Genomic DNA, 17157 nt, shown 5'->3' with positions numbered 1-17157 from the left:
CCTGGCTAATCCACGGCGGGAGGAAGGCTCCTTAATTGGGGAGCTTGGCACAGCCGGCGAGTGACTGCTGCGCTGCTCTGCTCCGTCTGCCTGCAGGGATGGGGCAGGGCTGTGGCACGCAGGCAGCTGCCCTGGGCACGGGGACCCGGGGTGCCGTGCAGCAGCAGGGTTCGGGCAGCCATCCGGAGTAAATCTGCAGCCCCAGTTATGCAACGCCGCTGGTTTATTCATGCCTGAACCGGGCACTGGCCTAGAAACAGCTCTGTGACGCTGGGAAGGGACAGGAATGGGGGCTGAGCCCCCCAGGAGGGCAGCGGGAGTGGGGGGCATAAAGGGCACCGCGGGACCCTCCCAGCCACGGGATGGGGGGCGTTGACAGAGGCTGCCACCCCAGGGCTATGGCAACAAACAGGGTGCTATAAACCCCTCCCCACAGCGGAGGCATCGCAGAGCCCCTCGGGGGGGCAGGAGGCAGCCCCAGCAGGACATGTCACTACAACCACGTTAAGGATTCACCCATGAGCCCCTTGCACACACAGCAGCCCCCCACGGAGTCGCAGCACCAGATTCTCCCTGGGTACTCCACCACTCCCATTCTCCAGGCAGGGACGGGTTCAGGTCCTATTTCTCCCACTCTCAGTTTCATGTGATTAATTAGTTTTACCCCACAGCAGAGCTGCGCAGGGCCTGGCAAAACTCATCACACACTGAGCTCGAGTCCCAGCCCACCTCCTCACTCACAGGTCCCAGCAGCACACGCAGCCCCACACTTGGATGGTATCACGTCGTCCCCTCTGAGCCGGTGTAGAGCCATAGAATCCCACTGCGCTGCAGTCGCTGCCACAGCTGCATCTCCATCATCAGGTCATGGTTGATGAAGAAGTGCACCTCCTTGTGCCCACGGTCAAAGTAGTGGTCTGAGTATGCCCGGTAGCCCGGTGTCATGAACCCAAAGGCGCTCACCTGCGAGACATGGGGCTGAGCACACCGCCCTGGCACAGGGGATGGGGCAGTGCTGTGGGAGCAGCGACCGTGGCAGAGAGGGTGTGTGGACGCCAAGCGGGAGGCAGCAGCGCTGCTGGGCAGGGTGGAGGGCTGCAGGAGCAGTGCTGCACATGGCAGAGCCGTGGACGTGGGGTGCCCACCTGGTCGCAGGTGTGGATGGCGGTCAGCAGCATCACGGCACCGGTGGAGGGCCGGTACAGCTGCCAGTGGGGGGTGGCCAGGATGTGGGAACGGAGAAACCTGTGGGGAGCAAACAGGAGCCTGAGAGACCTACAGCAGTGGGGTGGGAAGGGGGATCCCCCCTGCCCGGGGGCTTCTTACCGGTTCCTGAGGTAGCGGATGAAATCCGGGTGCAGCATCCTAAACTTCCCCGCCTGCAGGTCCTCCCCAAAGAACTGCTGGGGGCTGTGGGGAGGTGCGGGCAGCTGCTGGGAGCTGTGGGGCACAGGGATGTGCCTGTGTCCCCCCAGCATGACCACTTACTGGACCCCCTCATCCTGGCCGCTGTCCACAGGCTGCTGGCTCAGGGCCGCCCGCAGCAGCAGGTAGTCACGGTCGTGGTCTGGGAGGAAGACGTAGCACGTCTCCTGCAGCAGAGGACGCGCCAAGGATCAGGAGATGACAGTGGTGCCGTGCCCACAGCTCTCCTGTCCCCGTGTCCCACTGTCCCCCACCGGTGTTTGGGGTGGGTGCCGGAAGCCGTCGGCAGCATAGCTGTGCAGCGCGTTCACCATAGTGTTGGTGGAGAAGACGTAGAAGGACGTCCTGCTGCCAACATCGTGCTCGAAGCCCTCCGTGATGGCCCCATTCACCCTGCAAAGGGACGCGCGGGGAGGTGATGGGGGTTCCCCCGCAGCTGCACCCCGGCCGTGCCCTATGCCCTCACCTGAACACGTAGTCATGAGCATCGATGGTGGGTCCCATGCCGGAGCCACGGAGGATGCCCCCATTGCCCACCACGGCACAGCGGGTGCAACGTGCGGCCAGAGGGCGGATGTCAAAGAGCAGCGCACTGCTCGAGGCGTTGAGGAGGGACAGGGATGACTTCAGCACTGCGGGCGGCACAAGGGACACTCTCTCCTCCCGCTCTACGGGATGCGATGCTGTCTTCCCTCATCCCCCCTCCCCCTGCACGAGGACCCACCGTGCACCCACCCACACGCACCATCCCAGCTGATGTCCTTCCAGCCGTGAGCCCCCCCGTATCGGCGCAGCCGCTGGTACTCATCCTCCCGTGCGTGCTGTGCCCACTGCAGCACCGGGATGGTGGGCAGGAAAGTGGCCCCAAACTCGGTGGCCCCAATCCTCTTCCTGATGCTGCTGGGGCAGCCCTGGAAGCACAGGGCATGAGTGACCCACATGGCGTGGCACCTTCGTGGTGTCCTGCACATGGGGACACGATAGCTCTGTGTCCCTGCCCCAGCCCCGTGAGACTGCTATACCGAGCTGCTGTAGGTCTCATCCTGCCCATATGTGTCCCCGAGGTTTGGTGGCATGCTGGGGACAGGGGATGGCCGTGCTGCCTGCGTCACCCACTCTGGGGCTGCTGTGGTTGTGGCTCTGTGGTGGACAGGAGTTCTGCAGGAGGAGAGAGGAGGCTGGGAGGGATGCAGGGGGGGTCCTATCCCCATCCTCAGCCCTGCGACAGAAGGCGCAGAAGAGGCTCAGGACGGGCGCAGGCGGTGCTGCGGTGTTTCTGCCCACACCCATCTGGGCACCACGGTGCCATCCCCACCCCGCAAAGCAGAAAGCAGGAGCTGGGCTCAGAGCCACCCCGTTGGGCCCCAGGCCAGGGCCAGGAGCTGCACTTAGCACAGCACCTGCAGGGAGGGCAGGCACAGGCGGGTTCGGGGTTAATCATTCCCCAGGGCAAAATGGCTCTGGAGCAAAACAACACCATGGCCGGGGGGGCCACGCCATTCCCACCCCACCGCCCCACCATACCTGGACAGCTGGGGCCACAGGCTGCGCTGTGCGGACAGCAGGAGCAGCAGCACGGCGAGCAGGGTGAGGAGCAGCCCGGTGCCACGAGCACAGCGCCCTGAGCACAGCGTGAGGGTTGGGGGGCAGCAGCAGCCTCCTGGGGGTCCTCTCATGGCGGATGCTTGCAGGGAGGGATGGGAGCCTCTGCCTTGGTGCAGGACTCAAGGTGGGAAGCGCTCCCGTCCTCAGCCCCGCTTTCCTCCTGCCAGCTGTGGGACTCCGTGGCCGCCGTGCCCGTGTGACAAAGTACAGCTGGAGCGGGGACAGCCAGCGTCCAGCCCCGGGCAGCACAGTGCAGATGGGACAGAGCCCAGCTCAGGGCCCGGAGCAGAGCACTGCGGGCGGAAGGGTGGAAGGAGGAAACAGAGCTCAGGAAGTGGTTATTACAAAAGCAAGAACATGAAGAGCGGAGCCCACACTGTCACTGCCCCGGCTGGGTGCGTTTCCTGGAGGGCTGTCGCCCAGCGCTGCAGGGATGGACACAGGGAGCCTCAGGGCCGGGCTGCAGGGCCGTGCTTACAGCTGCACTGTGCTCACACACAGACGTTTGCAGCGCATCTCATTGCTATCCACACTTCTTGCAGCGGCACAGAACTGCCAGCTATCAGCACAGCTGAGGGACACAGAACTAACCATTAGCACAGCTTTAGAATCCCCTTACCTGGGCTTCCCAGCACCCTCCGCTGATCAGGCTGAACTCTGACTGTCAGCACATGGCACAGTAATTGCAACCTCAGTGCAGATGGCTGATTGTGAATCACTCAGTCTTTGCAAGAAGCAGGCAACAGAGGCGTCCCCGGCCATCACTGTGGGTTTTGCCATCCAGCAGCCATCCCAGTGCAGGTCCCACCTGGGCTTTGCTGCTGGGCTGTATGGGCAGCATCACCCCACGCTCCACCGCGGTATCACTGCGCCCCCATGTCCAGACTGTGGAAACACTGAGGGTGGATGTTCTTATCACAGTGCCAAAAAGGGGAGAGAGAGACAGAGAGAGATGGGGAGTGGTGCACAATCAGCTGCTTGTGTGGTATGGCCATTTGCAGCACGAAATGAAGTGTTCTATGGGGAACGACCATCAGGGAGATGGCTTTTATGGGAGGTGACATGGGAGGTGACCCAGAGCCCAGAGGAGCACACTGTGCACCCAGTGCCCGCTGTGCCCTCTGTCCCATGGGCTCCAGGCAGCACCAGGTCTGACAGCAGCACAGAGCCTGGCTGAGGGCACGTGTCAGCACTGGGACTCCAATGGGAAAACAGCTGCTGGCCCCGAGCAGCAGCCCTGGCCTTCTTGGAGAGAAGAACCTCTACAAGAACCTCACGCAGGGCCTGTCGAGATGCCGTGAGCTCAGTGCAGGCGTTTCCCAACGTTGCTGGGGAGCGGTGCTGGACGTGCAGGTAGCAGGGGCTGCGAGATCGCATCCTGCCCTGGTCCAGCCTCCTCCCAGCAGCCTGGCTTCTCCCACTGCACCTCACAGCTACTTCATTTGAAAGGCAGAACGGGGCTGCAGAGCGCACTGCAAGCTGCTGGGCCACGGCTCTCCTCTCCCCCCTCAGCCCGAGGCGGCAGGGAACAGGCTGTGCTCAGCCCACTGCCAGCACACGGCGCTGACCTCCCCCCCTCTGCACAGAGCTCTCGGCCCCACATTGCCCCCCGGGCTCAGCCCACGGCTCCCAGCACGGCGCTCAGGGCCACGCAGGGAGGGATGCACGCATCAGCAAAGACGAGAAACAAACAAAAAAAAGCCCTGGATGCCAACAGCACGGAGGCTCCCCTCTCTCCAAGGACACACATCAAAGCTGTAGAAACCAGAGCAGCTTTTATTGTTAAAACACAACCACCAGAAATCCAAGCGCTGCCACATGGCCCCGGCGGGACCCCCGGCCGAGGCACCAGTTAAAAAAAGGGGAGAGAAGAAGGAAGCCGCCCCCAGCCCCACTGCCGGGCCCACCATAGGGGCCCACGCACCCAGCCCTGGGGGGGCACGGGGCTATTTGGCAGCCAGCAGCTGCCGGCGCTGCTGCTCCAGGAGGGCTTCCAGGTGGTCGGCTCTCTGCACTGCAGCCTGCGGGACAGCACAGGGTGAGCTGTGCCCGGGCAGTGCTGCAGGAAGGGCAGGGGAAGCAACCCGCTCACCTCGTACTGCTTCCGAAGGCTGCTCACGTTCTCCTCCTTCCTCGCCACGGCTGTCTTCACCCTGAGCAGGGAGATGGGGAGAGGCTGAGTCCAGCACCCAGCTCTCATCGCTGCCAGATGTGGGCACAGCAAAAAGCTGCCCCTCTCCTCCACGCCCCAAGCAAACTGCAGCACCACGGAGCAGCTGCTCCGGGTTTCGGGTGCCCCTGCATGCTTGGAGCACTGTTATTCACTTTGGTAGCATTATGCATCTGAATCAAATCATCTGCAGGAAGAACGGGACGTGAGTTTCACACGACTCCATTAACTAAAAGAGAGCACAGGGAAATTTCTTCCCATTTCATCCCAGCAAACCCACAGCCGCCCAGGGCTTAGTGTGCATGGCAGTGATGGGTCGGCCCACGCTCAGGGCACAACCCTGCCTCTCCAAGTGAAGCACTGGGCTGGCTCTGGGAAAGCCGCTGAGCTCTGCCTGCTCACTGCAGCTAGTGGTGAACAGCCCTGCAAGGGTACAGGAGGGATCAGCCTGTACCACAGAGCAACCAGCACTGCCCCTGCCCCACACTGAAAGTGCTCCTGCAGAAGCCGATGTGCTTCCCCATCAGATTCCTGTTCTGCTTGCAGAATCCCACCCCCGCAGGCAGGAAAAGCAAAGGACCAGCTGCTTGATGCCCCTCCAGCACCGGCAGTGCCAGAACCCATGCTCTCTGCAGCCCTGAAGCACCCCCGGAGCTATGGCAACTACTTGCCACCTCCATGTCCATGCAGGAGCTTACTGCAGGCCCGCAGGAGGCTGCAGAGCACACCGGGCCAGCAGGAACCCCCCAGGCCAGCCACGTGCCCACTGCCCCAGCTCCAGCCCAGCACAGAGCCCCTCACCTCCTGTGGACCTCCTCCAGCTCTCGGTCCTTCTCCCGTACCACCCTGTCCAGCTCCAGGCGCTGCCGGGTGCGCAGCTCTGCCATCTCTGCCTTCAGCCTCCTGTTCTCCTCCTCCGTGCCCACCAGCCTGTCTGCAAACTCCTGCCGGATCACTTCTGCCAGGCTGCTCCGCTCCTGCGACAGCTGGTCCCGTACCTGCAGGGTGACACCGGCGTGACACCGCGTGCTGCCGTGCAGTGTGCAGCAGCCAGCCCCCCCCCAGCCCTGCCCTCTGCTCACCTTCCGGGTCTCCTCCACCTCCTGCTCCTTGTGCTTCAGCAGGCCCTGCAGACGGATGCTCTCCCCTTCCAGTTCCACCAGCCGCCCCTTCAACTCGTTGCAGCGCTCCTGCAGCTTCCGCTCAGACCTCTCCAGCTCCTGCAGCTCCACCTCGTACTTGTCCCGGATCCTCTTAATCCTACAGGAGGAGAGGACAGAGCCCAGTGCTGCAGCCACATCGGGAGCTCCCCAGCACGTGTCCAGAGCTCCCTGTGCAGGCACAAGGCTTGGAAGACAGGGAAGGCAATTGGGAGCGCCCCCTCTCCCCCCCTACCTGTTCTCAGCCGCCCGCTCGCACTCCTCCTTGGCGGAGGACATGTCGGCCTCCAGGCGCTGGATGACCAACTCAATCTCTTTGTCCCTCTCCTTCCTCACCTCCTCCCTCAGCTCCCGCTCCCGGGAGAGCAGCCAGGCTTCCTGGGGACAGCAACAGAGAGGGGAAACATCACCTCTGAGCCTGAGGGCAGCGCCTCCCGAGCGAGGCAGCCCCGGCTATTACCTCCTTCTTCACATAGCTGGCCTCCCAGGCCTGTTTCTCGAGCTCCAGTCGGTCCTTCAGCACCTTCACTTCTGTCTACAGATGGATGTGGAAGAGAACTGCTCAGCTCCACAGGGTACAGCTGGGCACGGCCCTCCCTCATCCCACGTGCGCATGGTGCCCATAGGGTGCCAGCACGCAGCTCCATGCAGGCAGCTCCTGGTTGTGTCGGGATGCAGGGAATGGCCTGCTTGCACCCTGGTCACACTGGTAGGTCCCAAGGAACAGAGGAGCAACACACCTGATGCCGCCTCTCCTGCTCCTCCTTCTCCCTGGCATACTCCTCCTTCAGTGCAGTGGTGACAGCCAAGCTGCTCGCCTCCAGCTGCCGCCTCAGCTCCTCCACCTCCGCTCTCTGCCTGCCCGCACACAGCCCACAGCTCACAACATGCCAGGGGGACACGGCACGCGGCACAGAGCTGCCCCCCGGCCCCAGCCCTCACCTGGCTGCCTGCTGGCTGAGCCGCTCCTTCTCCTCGGCCACCTCCGCATAGAGCCGGCGCCGCTGCTGCTGCAGTGCTTGTTCCTCCTGCTCCAGCTGCTTCTCACACCTGGAGGCAGAGCAGACTCAGCAAGGTGCCAGGCTCAGGACATTTGGGCCCCTAGCACAGGGCTTTCCCTCCACCCTGCCCTGTATGCCACCCAACACAGCTCCGGAGGACGCCCAGATACCATCTCCTGGGGCTGCCCCACATGGATACCAACTGCTGACAGCACCACGAACCCACCGTGGGTGGGCTCTGCATGCCACCCCGATGCCACGAGCCCCACATACTGCTGCCGGGCCAGCTCCCGCTCCCGCTGGCTCTGCTCCTCCTTCTGCTGCTCCAGCAGTCCCCGCAGCTCCTCTGCCTGCCGGCAGTACCGCTGCGCTGCCCGCTCGTCTGACTGCAGCAGCTCGGCCTCATGCAGCATCTTCAGCTTCTGGATGTCCTGGCGGTGCTTGGTGATCAGCTTCTGGATCTCTGGCTCCAGCCCTGGGGCAGCAGGGAGGATTATCAGCACAACTCAGGGCTCTACAGGTGCCTCAGACCTGGCTACAGCGGCACTGGGAAGGGGTGAGCAGACATGCACAGGTTTTCTTGTGCTCCACTTCTATCCAATGGGTCTGTACCTTTCACGGTGATCTCTTTGATCTTTTTGGTTTTCTCGTCAATCCACTTTTCTCTCCTAATCTTCTCCGTTGCGCTCATCAGTTCCTTGAGCTTCTTGATCTCCTGTTTGGAAGCCAACAGGAAAACTTCAGAGAGAAAGTAGGGAAGAAAAGCTTTGGTAGTTCAGCTGTAGAAAAGGACATTGCAGGCAGGAGCCGACGTCCTCAGCTGCGTGCAGCCCACGCACTTGCTGGCCATGGCTGGGAGCACCTATCAGAGAGGAGAGGGGAACCTGAGGCTGGGCAATGGCTGCAGGTCAGGGCGTGCGTGTGCTTCCTCCTCCAGCCTCCCCTTCCCTGGGGACATGGGGCTGAGGCTCTGCTGCATGGGAGTCTCCCATCCCACAGCTGTAGGGAAGGGGTGTCCACACACCCAGCCCTGCTGCAGGGCGGATGGGTCGGTGCATGCAGGCAGAAGGGCAAAGACACAAGAAGAGCGAAGGATGCATTTACCTCACAAAAGGGGCCCAAAGCACGCCAGACCTGGGGAGAAAGAAAGGAGGAGAGGGAGAGAGAAAGGGAATCACAGAACCACGGGGGAAGAGGGGAAAGCAGGGAAGAAGTAAAACCAAATGGTCACAAGCAGGGGAGAGTGGGGACAACCACAGCGGCTCAGGGGAAGAAGAGAAGCTCCTGGGCTGGTCCTGCTGGGAGCAGGGAGAGGGAACTGAGGCACTGCAGCAGCAAATCCAGGCACCAAGCACAGCAATACCGTGCTGGCTTCGTCCTCCCAGCTGGACTCAAAGCACAACAGTATGGCAACGTGAGCCCAGCAAGTCTTTGCTGAGGGCTGAACAGGCTCAGACCTGCGCAAACGCTGCAGGAGCTCTGGACAAGGATGAGAGGGAGCAGGTCAGCAGGATGAGCCCTGCAGTGGGGCCACAGAGCAGCAGTGACAAGGCAAGCTGTCCCCATCTGTGGGGCAGGAGGGCGAGGACCAGCAGTAGCATCACAGCAGGACCACACAGCCCCACATCCAGGGGCAAGTGACAGCAAGAGCATCGTGACACCCCCAGAGCTCTGCTGTGTGACCCGAACCCCCCACGCTCCGTTATTATCTTCTCCCCATTTAGTTCTGAGGGCATCCCTGCTCCTGCAAAGGGGGTCGCATGTAACCCAGCACAGGAGACAGCCACAGGCACACGTTCCCCTGTGGCACTGGGTTTGTGCCACCGCTCAGTCAGTCCCATGCACTCAGCCTTAGGTAGCACAGCCTCTCAGGCAGCCAGGGCAAAGCCCTGTGCCTCACTACCTACAGCCAGCAATGGGGCCTCCCTGAGGTGCAAAACCACACTGCTCAGGAGCCCCCGTCACACCCCATCCCCTCTCCCTGCAGCCCACCTGCCCTCTCCCCTCCCCTCACCAGCTCATGCTGCTCCTGCATCTGGGTGAGCTTTTTGCCGTACTTCTGGTCCACTTGTTTCAGCTCAGCCACCACAGTCTCACACTTCTCGCTCAGCACCTTCTTATCATCAATGAGCTGAGAAGGGTGAAAAAAGCATCAGGCAACCAGGCAGGGCACGGCCAGCCCCACGTCCGGCTGCAGAGACAGCAGGCTGAGCTGGGATGGCATTACCTGGTCGATGAAGGCCAGATGTCTCTGGATAGCTGCCTCGTATTGCTCCCTCTGCAGCTGGAGCTGGTGGCCAAGCTCCTTCTCAGTCTGCTTGACGTGCCGGACAGTAAGCTCCCTCTGCTGAGCCTTTTATGTAGGGAAGAAAGAACCACAAGACATGAGAGGGAGCAGCTGCACCAGCACAGGCACTGGAGATAACTATTAAACCTGGAGGACATCTCTGGGCCAGAACCACCAGGAGCAGCTACGCCAAAGCCCCGGGGTGCTCAAACCTCCTGCCCTGCTCAGCAAGGCAGCTCAAACCCCCGATAACAAAAGGAAAGAGTTCAGCCCAGGACTGAGGGCTTCTGGACCGGCCAAGACAGCCTTCAAACAGCAGACAGCCAAGAGAAGCCCACAGCAGCCCAGGAAGGACCTCGCTGATCTTTCCCCATGCTAACAACGACCGAGATGGCTGCACAGCCCAGCAGCCTCTGGCTGCCCATATTAGCTCTGTGCAGCACTGTGCACTGCTGGGCACAGGCAGGAAAGCTGTGATCTTGTGCTTCAAAGCCACTGCTCCAAGGAACATCTGCTGAGGGCTCTTTGTCCTCCTTCCCAGCAAGCGAGAGCATCTGGCTCACACACCAGGGCCGTCTGCAGCAGGCTGATGGCTCGCTTCTTCTCCTCCACTTCCAGCTTCAGCCTCATGATGGAGCTCGTGACCTCTGTGGCAACAGCAGACGCCTGCTCCAAGTGTGCCAGCTCCTCTTCAGACAGGAGCCCCTGGGATAGGGGAAACAAAGATAAGGGAAGGTGGAGAGCACGTGGAACTTTGGCAGTGGCAGAGGCCCTCCCCAGTGGGGTCCACCACCCCAGCACAGCCCAGCGCTCACCTCCCGCTGCGTGGCCGAGGTGGCGGATCTGGGCCTCTCCTGCTCAGACTTCTCCATCTCATCCAAGAAACTGATGATACTTTGGAGTTTGGCCTCTGAGAGCAGGGCCCCATCCTCAGGGACGCCAGGGGAGTGGTTCAGCTTCCCAAATTTCTCCAAGTTGTCAGCAGTCAGGGAGTTGGAGCCGGGCTCCTGCAGGGTGGATGCGGCTGTTGCACGGGGGCAGTGCAGCTCCAGCAGTGTGGGGGGCTCAGGAGGGGCCGCACTGCAACTCAGCCCTCCCTCTGCCCCAGGGAGCAGCCCCATCCTCTGTGCTCAGCCCTGGCGTGGTTTTGCTCCTCCCTGGGGACACCCCAGCTGCTCCCAACTCCTCCACTACCTTCTCCAGCACACCCAGTGGCAAGGAACCAGCCACGTTTCCCAGCCTTCCTGCCCCCCACAACCCACAAGCGAGGAGCCTCTGCCTGGGACCGATGCAACTCTCCCCAGCCCTCTGCTTACCCCATCTACCCAGGTGTATTTGTCCTTCTTGAAGAGCTTTGGAGGGGGCAGCAGCTCCGGTTCTTCCTCCAGCAGCCTGAGCGTGTCCAGCAGCTCGCTGAGTGTCACCTTGGATGGAGCCCTGCTGACAGCAGTCACCACCGTCTCCAGATCCTCGCCTCCCGTCTCTCTGGAGCTCACAACCTGGAGGAGAAGATGACGTACCCTGGAGTCAAACAGTTTGCTGGATCTCCTCAGAAGCAAACCCAGGCTCCAAAGCCGCCCCAGCAGAACAGTTTGTGCCAGGAGCACCTGGAGGCGAAGCCAGACCCACCTGCAGCTTGTCCTCCACACCACGATCCTGTGCAGGCACGGGGCTGAGCTCTGCGAGGCCGCTTGCTTCTGGCTCTGCAGCTACAGAATGGAAACTGGCATCTGCAGGAAGTAGACTGTTCTCATGTGCTTGCAACAAGCAGCTCCCCAGAGTGAGAACCGCCCCTCCAACACCCTCCTTCCCCCGCCACACACTGCTCCAAAGCACAGAGACCTGCAGCAGGGCCTCACCGGCGTTGTTGGCTTTGATGCTGCTGCTGGCTGGACTGCCATTCCGTGCAGAAGCAGGCTTGGCAGGCTTCTTCTTTGCTACCCTTCTGCTCTCCTTCACCTGCGCCAGCTCTTCTTCTGCCAGGCGCTTTGTGTCGGAAGCCTTTTGGGCCCTTTTCTGGTGCAGCTCCTGTAGGGATGGAGAAGTCCTCAGGTCGTGCCCAGCGCAGGGCTGTGCTGACACAGTGGAGCAAGGGCCAAGAGGCAGCACCACGCCGCACAGCCAGCTCTGCAGGGTTAACAAGGCCAACTCTGCTCGGAGAAAGTGCAAGCACAGGAAGAGCAGCTCTGCTCCTTGCTACTGGGAGCAGAGGGGTGGTGGTGGACAAGGTGCCCTTGTGCAGCGTTCTTTGCTGCTCTGCAAAGGACCTCTGAATGGACCATGTCGCATCAGCAGCTTGAGGGCCAAGCAAAGCAGTGCCTGGGGGCTGCTTGAGCTGTGTTCTGGGAAATCACTGAAGGCACAGGCACGTGTTTGCAGGGCTGCTGCAGCTTTTCACAGCTGCTCACTGCTGCGTCTCCCGCAGCACTCCCCTGAAACATGACTCCATATAGGCCAAAGAGAAACTGGGGCTTTTAAAACTCCTCCCAGCTCTATCGCAATCCAAATGAGCAACTCCCCACGGCCTGTTAACAGGCACAGCCCCTCATCTGTGCTCCAGGAGCACCCATCCCCTCCTGCCATCAAGGGCTGCCAAGAACACGGCAAGGACAGCGAGGTGCTTCCTGCATCAGTGCCAGGAGCGCAGAGCAGAGCTCAGCACAACACAGAGCGACCCGAGCCCAAGGACAGCCCCTCAGGGGACCTCTCGTCCTTGGCTGCCCCAAGGAGCTGCGGTTATTGCCTCCAGTTTGAGTGCAGTCTCCTTTTCCCCGAGAACTTGATGGAAACCAGCACCGGGTGAGCTGCCAAGCTTGGCAGGAGCGCAAAGGAAACCGCTCTGTGGCACCTCAGTCTCCACAGGGAGCGCCCACTAGAACTCAGTTCCATGGGAAGCCCCCGGAGATGCAGAGGACAGGCTGAGGTACTGCTGCAGCACCGGGCACGGCGCAGGGCCTCGGCCCTACCTGGATGGCAGCACGCCGTGCCAGGCGTGCCTTCTCCTCCCGGATCTTCCGGCGTTCCTCGTCCTTCTTGTCACGCAAATCCAGGACGTTCCTCTCCTCCTGCTGCTGCCTTTCCTTCCAGAGAGAAAGGTCAATGCTGTGACCAGGAGCTCACCCACACCCACAGCAGTGGGGAGGGATGCGCCCCCAAAAGGTCACCCCACCCCACAGCCCCCGCCCCTCCTCGCAGGAAAAGACCCCTCTAAAAAGCTCCACTTTGCAGCAACTTCTTTTCTCCAGACACCAAATGCAATTATTAGTCATCTGGGGCTGAAACCACCAAGGAGACGAGGCTCAAAAATAGCATCTCACAAGCAAGAGCTACAGCGCTCTTTGTTATTTGGATAAATAATTAAAGGCAACGGAACACAAATAGCTGCAGATGACACATCACCCCCTGACGGGCCAATCGTTACTGGTTCGCTGCAGTGAGCTGCGAGAGGGCTTCCCTCCTCTGACCACGAGAGCACTCAAGACAGCCCAAACTCTGCCCCGTTCTCCCTGCCTGCAGCCGGAGAGGCTCCCAGCTGCATCCCATGGCAGCCTGACAGGGACAGGAGCTGCTGCAATGCAAGAACAAAGCCCCCCCCCGTGCCCCGCAGCTCAGGTTTGGGCTGGTAGATGTGATGGGAAGGGAAAGCCAGAGGACAGACCTCCCTCTTGGCAGCCAGCAAGCGACCCAGAGCTGCTGCTCCTGCCCTGCGCTGCTGCGAGTGCCGTCGGTACCAGCGCTGGATGGTCACGGCAGCGAGGTTCACCTGCTGGATGAACCTGCAAGGGAAGCAGCATCAGCCCCACGGCCCCCCACCATCACCTCCTGCCATGGCAAAGCAGGGACTGCTCAGCCCAGCCCTGCACCCCAGCCCAGAGAGGTAGGAGAAACTGGTTCAGCTCAGGAGCGCAGAGGAACACATTCTTTTGATTGGGACAACGCAAAGAGCACTGAGCTGAGAGGCAGGCAGGGAGAAGCTGCTCAACCCTGTGTGCCAAGAGAAGCAATTCCCAAGCCCAGAGTCCCACAAGACAACAACAAACCTGGTCCCACGCTGTCCTGCTGCCTCTCCCACCCACCCAGCTCACCTCTCTGCCTCCTCTTCCGTCACCTCCCTCCTCCGGGGCAGGCTGCTGTTGTTGTTGTGGGTCATGATATTGTTGCTGGAGAAATTCTTCTGAGACTTCATGAAGCTGCTGCTCTCGTTGTCCTCGTTCGCAGTCGCTTTGATGACGTTGCTAAGGCAGAAGATAAAGCCACTGGTACCATCCCACCCAGCTCTGCCCCACACAGACACGAGGTCAGTGCAGCCCCCTGACCTGCAGCCAGCCCACACTTACTTGAGGGAGCTCGGAGCCTGGTTGGAGCTTTTGGGTGCAGGGCCTTTGTCAGTGGTGGAATAGTTATTGTGCACCATGGTGGTGACGCAGTTCCCCATCGCGCCCTTGTTGCTCCTTGCATGTAGGGAAGAGAACACAGTGACTGGATCTGAAGGGGACAGCACGTGCCCTACACGGTGACCTTCACCACTGCCTCGAGCATTCCTTGCAGCAAGCAGGGGAGGATGCAGGAGCTGTTACCCCACAGACAGTGCACACAGCCCGATGGACACAGCATCCTGCTGCTCACACCGTGCTGAACATTCATGCTTAAAACTTTCCCAGCCCCACGGGTTTCACATCTTACCCACTGCCCTGAACTCGAGTAGCCCCAACCCAAATGAGCCACGCTCCTTTGCAGCCCCAAGCACGTCCCTGCCAGGGCCCGGCACAGCACCGGCACCGCCTCCTCTGCCCAAGCATTTTCTGTTTGGTTCCTCCAGCTCCAGGGCTGCAGGTTCCTGGCTCAGGGCCATCCCTCCTACCTATTGTTGGCCGTGAAATTGGCTGCTAGGAGCACGGTGGCTTCCTTTTTCCTCATGCCTGCTGGAGGCTCGGTGGCGCGGGAGCTGGAGGGGCCGGGGAAGGCTCGTGGCTGATCGTCCTGCCATGGGGGCAACGCAAATAAGAGTGAGCAAGCACCAAACCGGCCCCTTGCTCTTCCTCCAGAAACCCACTTCTCCCCAACACAAGGCATTATCTCAGCTCCACAGCACTGCAATCCTCCTGCACTGCCACCTGCCTCCATCAGAGCCAGGTGCACGGAGCTGCAGCCACAACCATATCATATCATATATTATAGAACTGCCTGGGTTGAAAATGACCACAATGACCACCTCGTTTCAACCCCCTGCTATGTGCAGGGTCACCAACCAGCAGCCCAGGCTGCCCAGAGCCACATCCAGCCTGGCCTTGAATGCCTGCAGGGATGGGGCATCCACAGCCCCCTTGGGCAACCTGTTCAGTGCGTCACCACCCTCTGGGTGAAAAACTTCCTCCTAATATCCAACCTAAACCTCCCCTGTCTCAGTTTAAAACCATTCCCCCTCGTCCTATCACTGTCCACCCTCGTAAACAGCCATTAACCTGGATTTAGGTACTGTGCCACCTGCAGCTGCAGGTGGAGCAGGGATCAGCTCAGCTGCCACGGACACCCCATAACCCCACTGCACTCAGACCTTGGAGAATCCCTCCCATCAGACCCCCACCCCACGCTCTGCTCCTCCTGCCAGCAGCCGGCTCAGCCTACAGCCCTCACCAGGATGTTCCACGTGGTTTTCTTCTCCAGAGAGGTTTTGCTCACACTCGCCACCTTCTTTCTTCCACCAGAACTGCTCTCAAAGAAGGTCAGGAAGTCTCCCGTCTGCTCGGAGCTTCAGGCCAAAGGCAAAGAGAAGGAAAGGATATGCGTCCTGGGGTTAGTATTGAATGCAGGCGCATGGCAACGAGGCAGTCACAGCAGGATCCCCATCACTCAGGCTGCTCCAGCAAGAAGCCTGCTCTGATCTGGGCTCAGCAGCGTGGCTGCAGCACAGCAGTGGCTGACAAAGGCGCAGCATGCCGAGGCACAGGGAAAAAATGGACACAGAACGATCACACAGCCACGAATCTATGAATGATACACTTTTACACAGAGCTTTATGCTTCTGCAGGGTGCGTGGAGAGAAAATACACTGAAGGGCAAGAAGAACTGAAAATCTCCATTCAAAGACAGGTTCTGGGAGGTCAGCGGAGTCAAAAGAGCTTCCCTCTTCTATCACAGCCCAACTACACCCACGTAAGTCCAGAAGGAGCTGCTGTAAGTGAAGGGCTCCGTCCTTACTTCCTCAATTCCCAATTGTGTGCCCTTCCCCGAATACAGGGGAATACCTCTGCTCTGCAAAGCCAGCTTACGACCTGCAGAGTGCATGGCAGAACGCGTTCCTGCCCAGCCCTGCAAGGCTGCGGTTTCCCAGTGGGACAAGAGGGGCAGACAGAGCAGTGCTTCCCACACCGCCGGCTGCAGCCATACCTGCGTGTGCCGTTTGCCCGTTGGTTCACCTGGGTGGTGCTGTTGGACCTCCGGAGGTTGTTGATGGCCCGGGATCCTGCGTCCTCCTGGGGAGGAGAAAGCAAAACTCGGTAGGGATCGCCAATAACAGCTCAGGTGGGTGAGCTCACAACAGCTCAGGTGGGTGCTGCCCTGCAGTGGTGCTCAGACACCCCGCTAACTGCGTGGGTACCCCCAGCACCCTGCCAGGCTCCCGTGAGCAGGTGAGGCTGCGCTTGTCTGCATGCCCAGCACAGCAGGGCTGCGCTCGCTGCCTGCCCGGGAAACAAACACCAAGGCAGGACGCCAGGGCGGCAGCAACCACTGAGCTGCTGAGGCCCTCAGCCGGCAGAGAACCCCTCCTCCACGGGGACCCCCAGTGCGGGTCACACGGGAAAGCACGCAGGTGGGTTGGGGTACCCGCAGTGCTCCCGGTGCGCCCTCCCCAGGGCAGAGCAGAGGGGAGCGCCTCCCAGCCCTGCCGGCCCCGCTCCGCGCAACGCACCCCAGCGCACCATCGGCCTTCCCGGCAGGGCACGCTGCTGCCTCGCGGTCAGCCAGCAGCCCCCGACCCCTCCAGGACCCCCCGCTCCCTCCCATCAGTTCAGCCCCGGACCCACAGCGATGCACGCCGTTATTCCTCCCCAGCCGCGGGACTCCCCGCCCGTCCTCCCACCCCCCGGCCGCTCTCCGACGCAGCCCCCGGACCCCCCCCAGCCCACCCCGGCCCCGGCGCAGCGCCACCCACCAACGCGTTCCTTTTGCTTTTCCCGTCGCCGACGACCGACACGGAGCGCACCACGTGCTTGGCGGGCGAGGCGCTGCTGGGCCGTCGCGCCACGGGCACGGGCAGCCCGGTAAGGCTCAGCTCCACGGCACCGCCCGGGCACGAGCAGCTGCTCCGGGCGCTCCTCATCGTGCGGCGGGGCGAGGAACGGCCCCGCGCGGCGGCCCCGACCCCGCAGCCCCCCGACCCACCGCCCGGCTGAAGCCGCCCCGCCGGCCCGAGGCCGCGCCCCGCCCCTCACCTGCCCGCGCCGTCCGCCCGCCCTCATTGGTCAGCGCCAAGGGGGGCGGGAGCGGAGCCATTGGACGGGGCGGCTG

At 61.5% G+C, this 17157-nt stretch overlaps 2 protein-coding genes across 6 annotated transcripts; both read right to left on the bottom strand.

The window, feature by feature from the left end:
- Positions 1-205: 205 nt before the first annotated feature.
- Positions 206-3339, bottom strand: LOC422075 (alpha-N-acetylgalactosaminide alpha-2,6-sialyltransferase 2-like). 2 transcript variants are annotated; one of them, XM_420078.7, is made up of 9 exons: positions 2950-3339; positions 2448-2583; positions 2171-2336; positions 1892-2093; positions 1680-1818; positions 1489-1592; positions 1327-1410; positions 1146-1245; positions 206-963 (listed from the first exon to the last, which is right to left on the bottom strand). In XM_420078.7, the coding sequence occupies exons 1-9, from the start codon at positions 3099-3101 to the stop codon at positions 781-783; spliced, it is 1266 nt and encodes a 421-aa protein (XP_420078.4). In that variant the 5' UTR covers positions 3102-3339; the 3' UTR covers positions 206-780. The 2 variants fall into 2 exon arrangements, with proteins under 2 accessions (XP_420078.4, XP_040505761.1); XM_040649827.2 differs by having other exon boundaries at positions 1892-2057.
- Positions 3340-4786: 1447 nt separating this feature from the next.
- On the bottom strand, positions 4787-17113 carry CEP131 (centrosomal protein 131). 4 transcript variants are annotated; one of them, XM_025141707.3, is made up of 26 exons: positions 16802-17113; positions 16036-16121; positions 15283-15397; positions 14510-14628; positions 13986-14099; positions 13734-13883; positions 13307-13424; positions 12615-12728; positions 11508-11676; positions 11278-11378; positions 10965-11147; positions 10464-10655; positions 10216-10353; positions 9589-9714; positions 9376-9492; positions 8466-8495; positions 7974-8076; positions 7635-7836; positions 7303-7410; positions 7101-7218; positions 6821-6895; positions 6596-6738; positions 6283-6460; positions 6002-6198; positions 5123-5183; positions 4787-5051 (listed from the first exon to the last, which is right to left on the bottom strand). In XM_025141707.3, the coding sequence occupies exons 1-26, from the start codon at positions 16967-16969 to the stop codon at positions 4977-4979; spliced, it is 3300 nt and encodes a 1099-aa protein (XP_024997475.2). In that variant the 5' UTR covers positions 16970-17113; the 3' UTR covers positions 4787-4976. The 4 variants fall into 4 exon arrangements, with proteins under 4 accessions (XP_024997475.2, XP_024997476.2, XP_015151106.2 ...); XM_025141708.3 differs by having other exon boundaries at positions 11278-11357; XM_015295620.3 differs by lacking the exon at positions 8466-8495.
- Positions 17114-17157: the final 44 nt, after the last annotated feature.

This window comes from Gallus gallus, chromosome 18 (assembly GCF_016699485.2).
Source record: "Gallus gallus isolate bGalGal1 chromosome 18, bGalGal1.mat.broiler.GRCg7b, whole genome shotgun sequence".
Classification (NCBI taxonomy): Eukaryota; Metazoa; Chordata; class Aves; order Galliformes; family Phasianidae; genus Gallus; species Gallus gallus.
Note: the sequence above shows the minus strand (reverse complement) of the source record. Positions and strands in the feature narration are given on the sequence as shown.

What these genes read in the sequence shown, in the direction of transcription:
- CEP131 (XM_025141707.3), bottom strand. Translation starts at nt 16,969, where the DNA reads ATGAGGAGCGCCCGGAGCAGCTGCTCGTGCCCGGGCGGTGCCGTGGAG. An exon ending in AATTTCACGGCCAACAATAG is followed by an intron (nt 14,100 to 14,509) that starts GTAGGAGGGATG and finishes CCTACATGCAAG; the next exon opens with GAGCAACAAGGGCGCGATGG. An exon ending in CCAGCTATGTGAAGAAGGAG is followed by an intron (nt 6,739 to 6,820) that starts GTAATAGCCGGG and finishes TGCTGTCCCCAG; the next exon opens with GAAGCCTGGCTGCTCTCCCG.
- LOC422075 (XM_420078.7), bottom strand. Translation starts at nt 3,101, where the DNA reads ATGAGAGGACCCCCAGGAGGCTGCTGCTGCCCCCCAACCCTCACGCTG. An exon ending in GCTCATGACTACGTGTTCAG is followed by an intron (nt 1,819 to 1,891) that starts GTGAGGGCATAG and finishes GTCCCTTTGCAG; the next exon opens with GGTGAATGGGGCCATCACGG. An exon ending in ATCCGCTACCTCAGGAACCG is followed by an intron (nt 1,246 to 1,326) that starts GTAAGAAGCCCC and finishes TGCTCCCCACAG; the next exon opens with GTTTCTCCGTTCCCACATCC.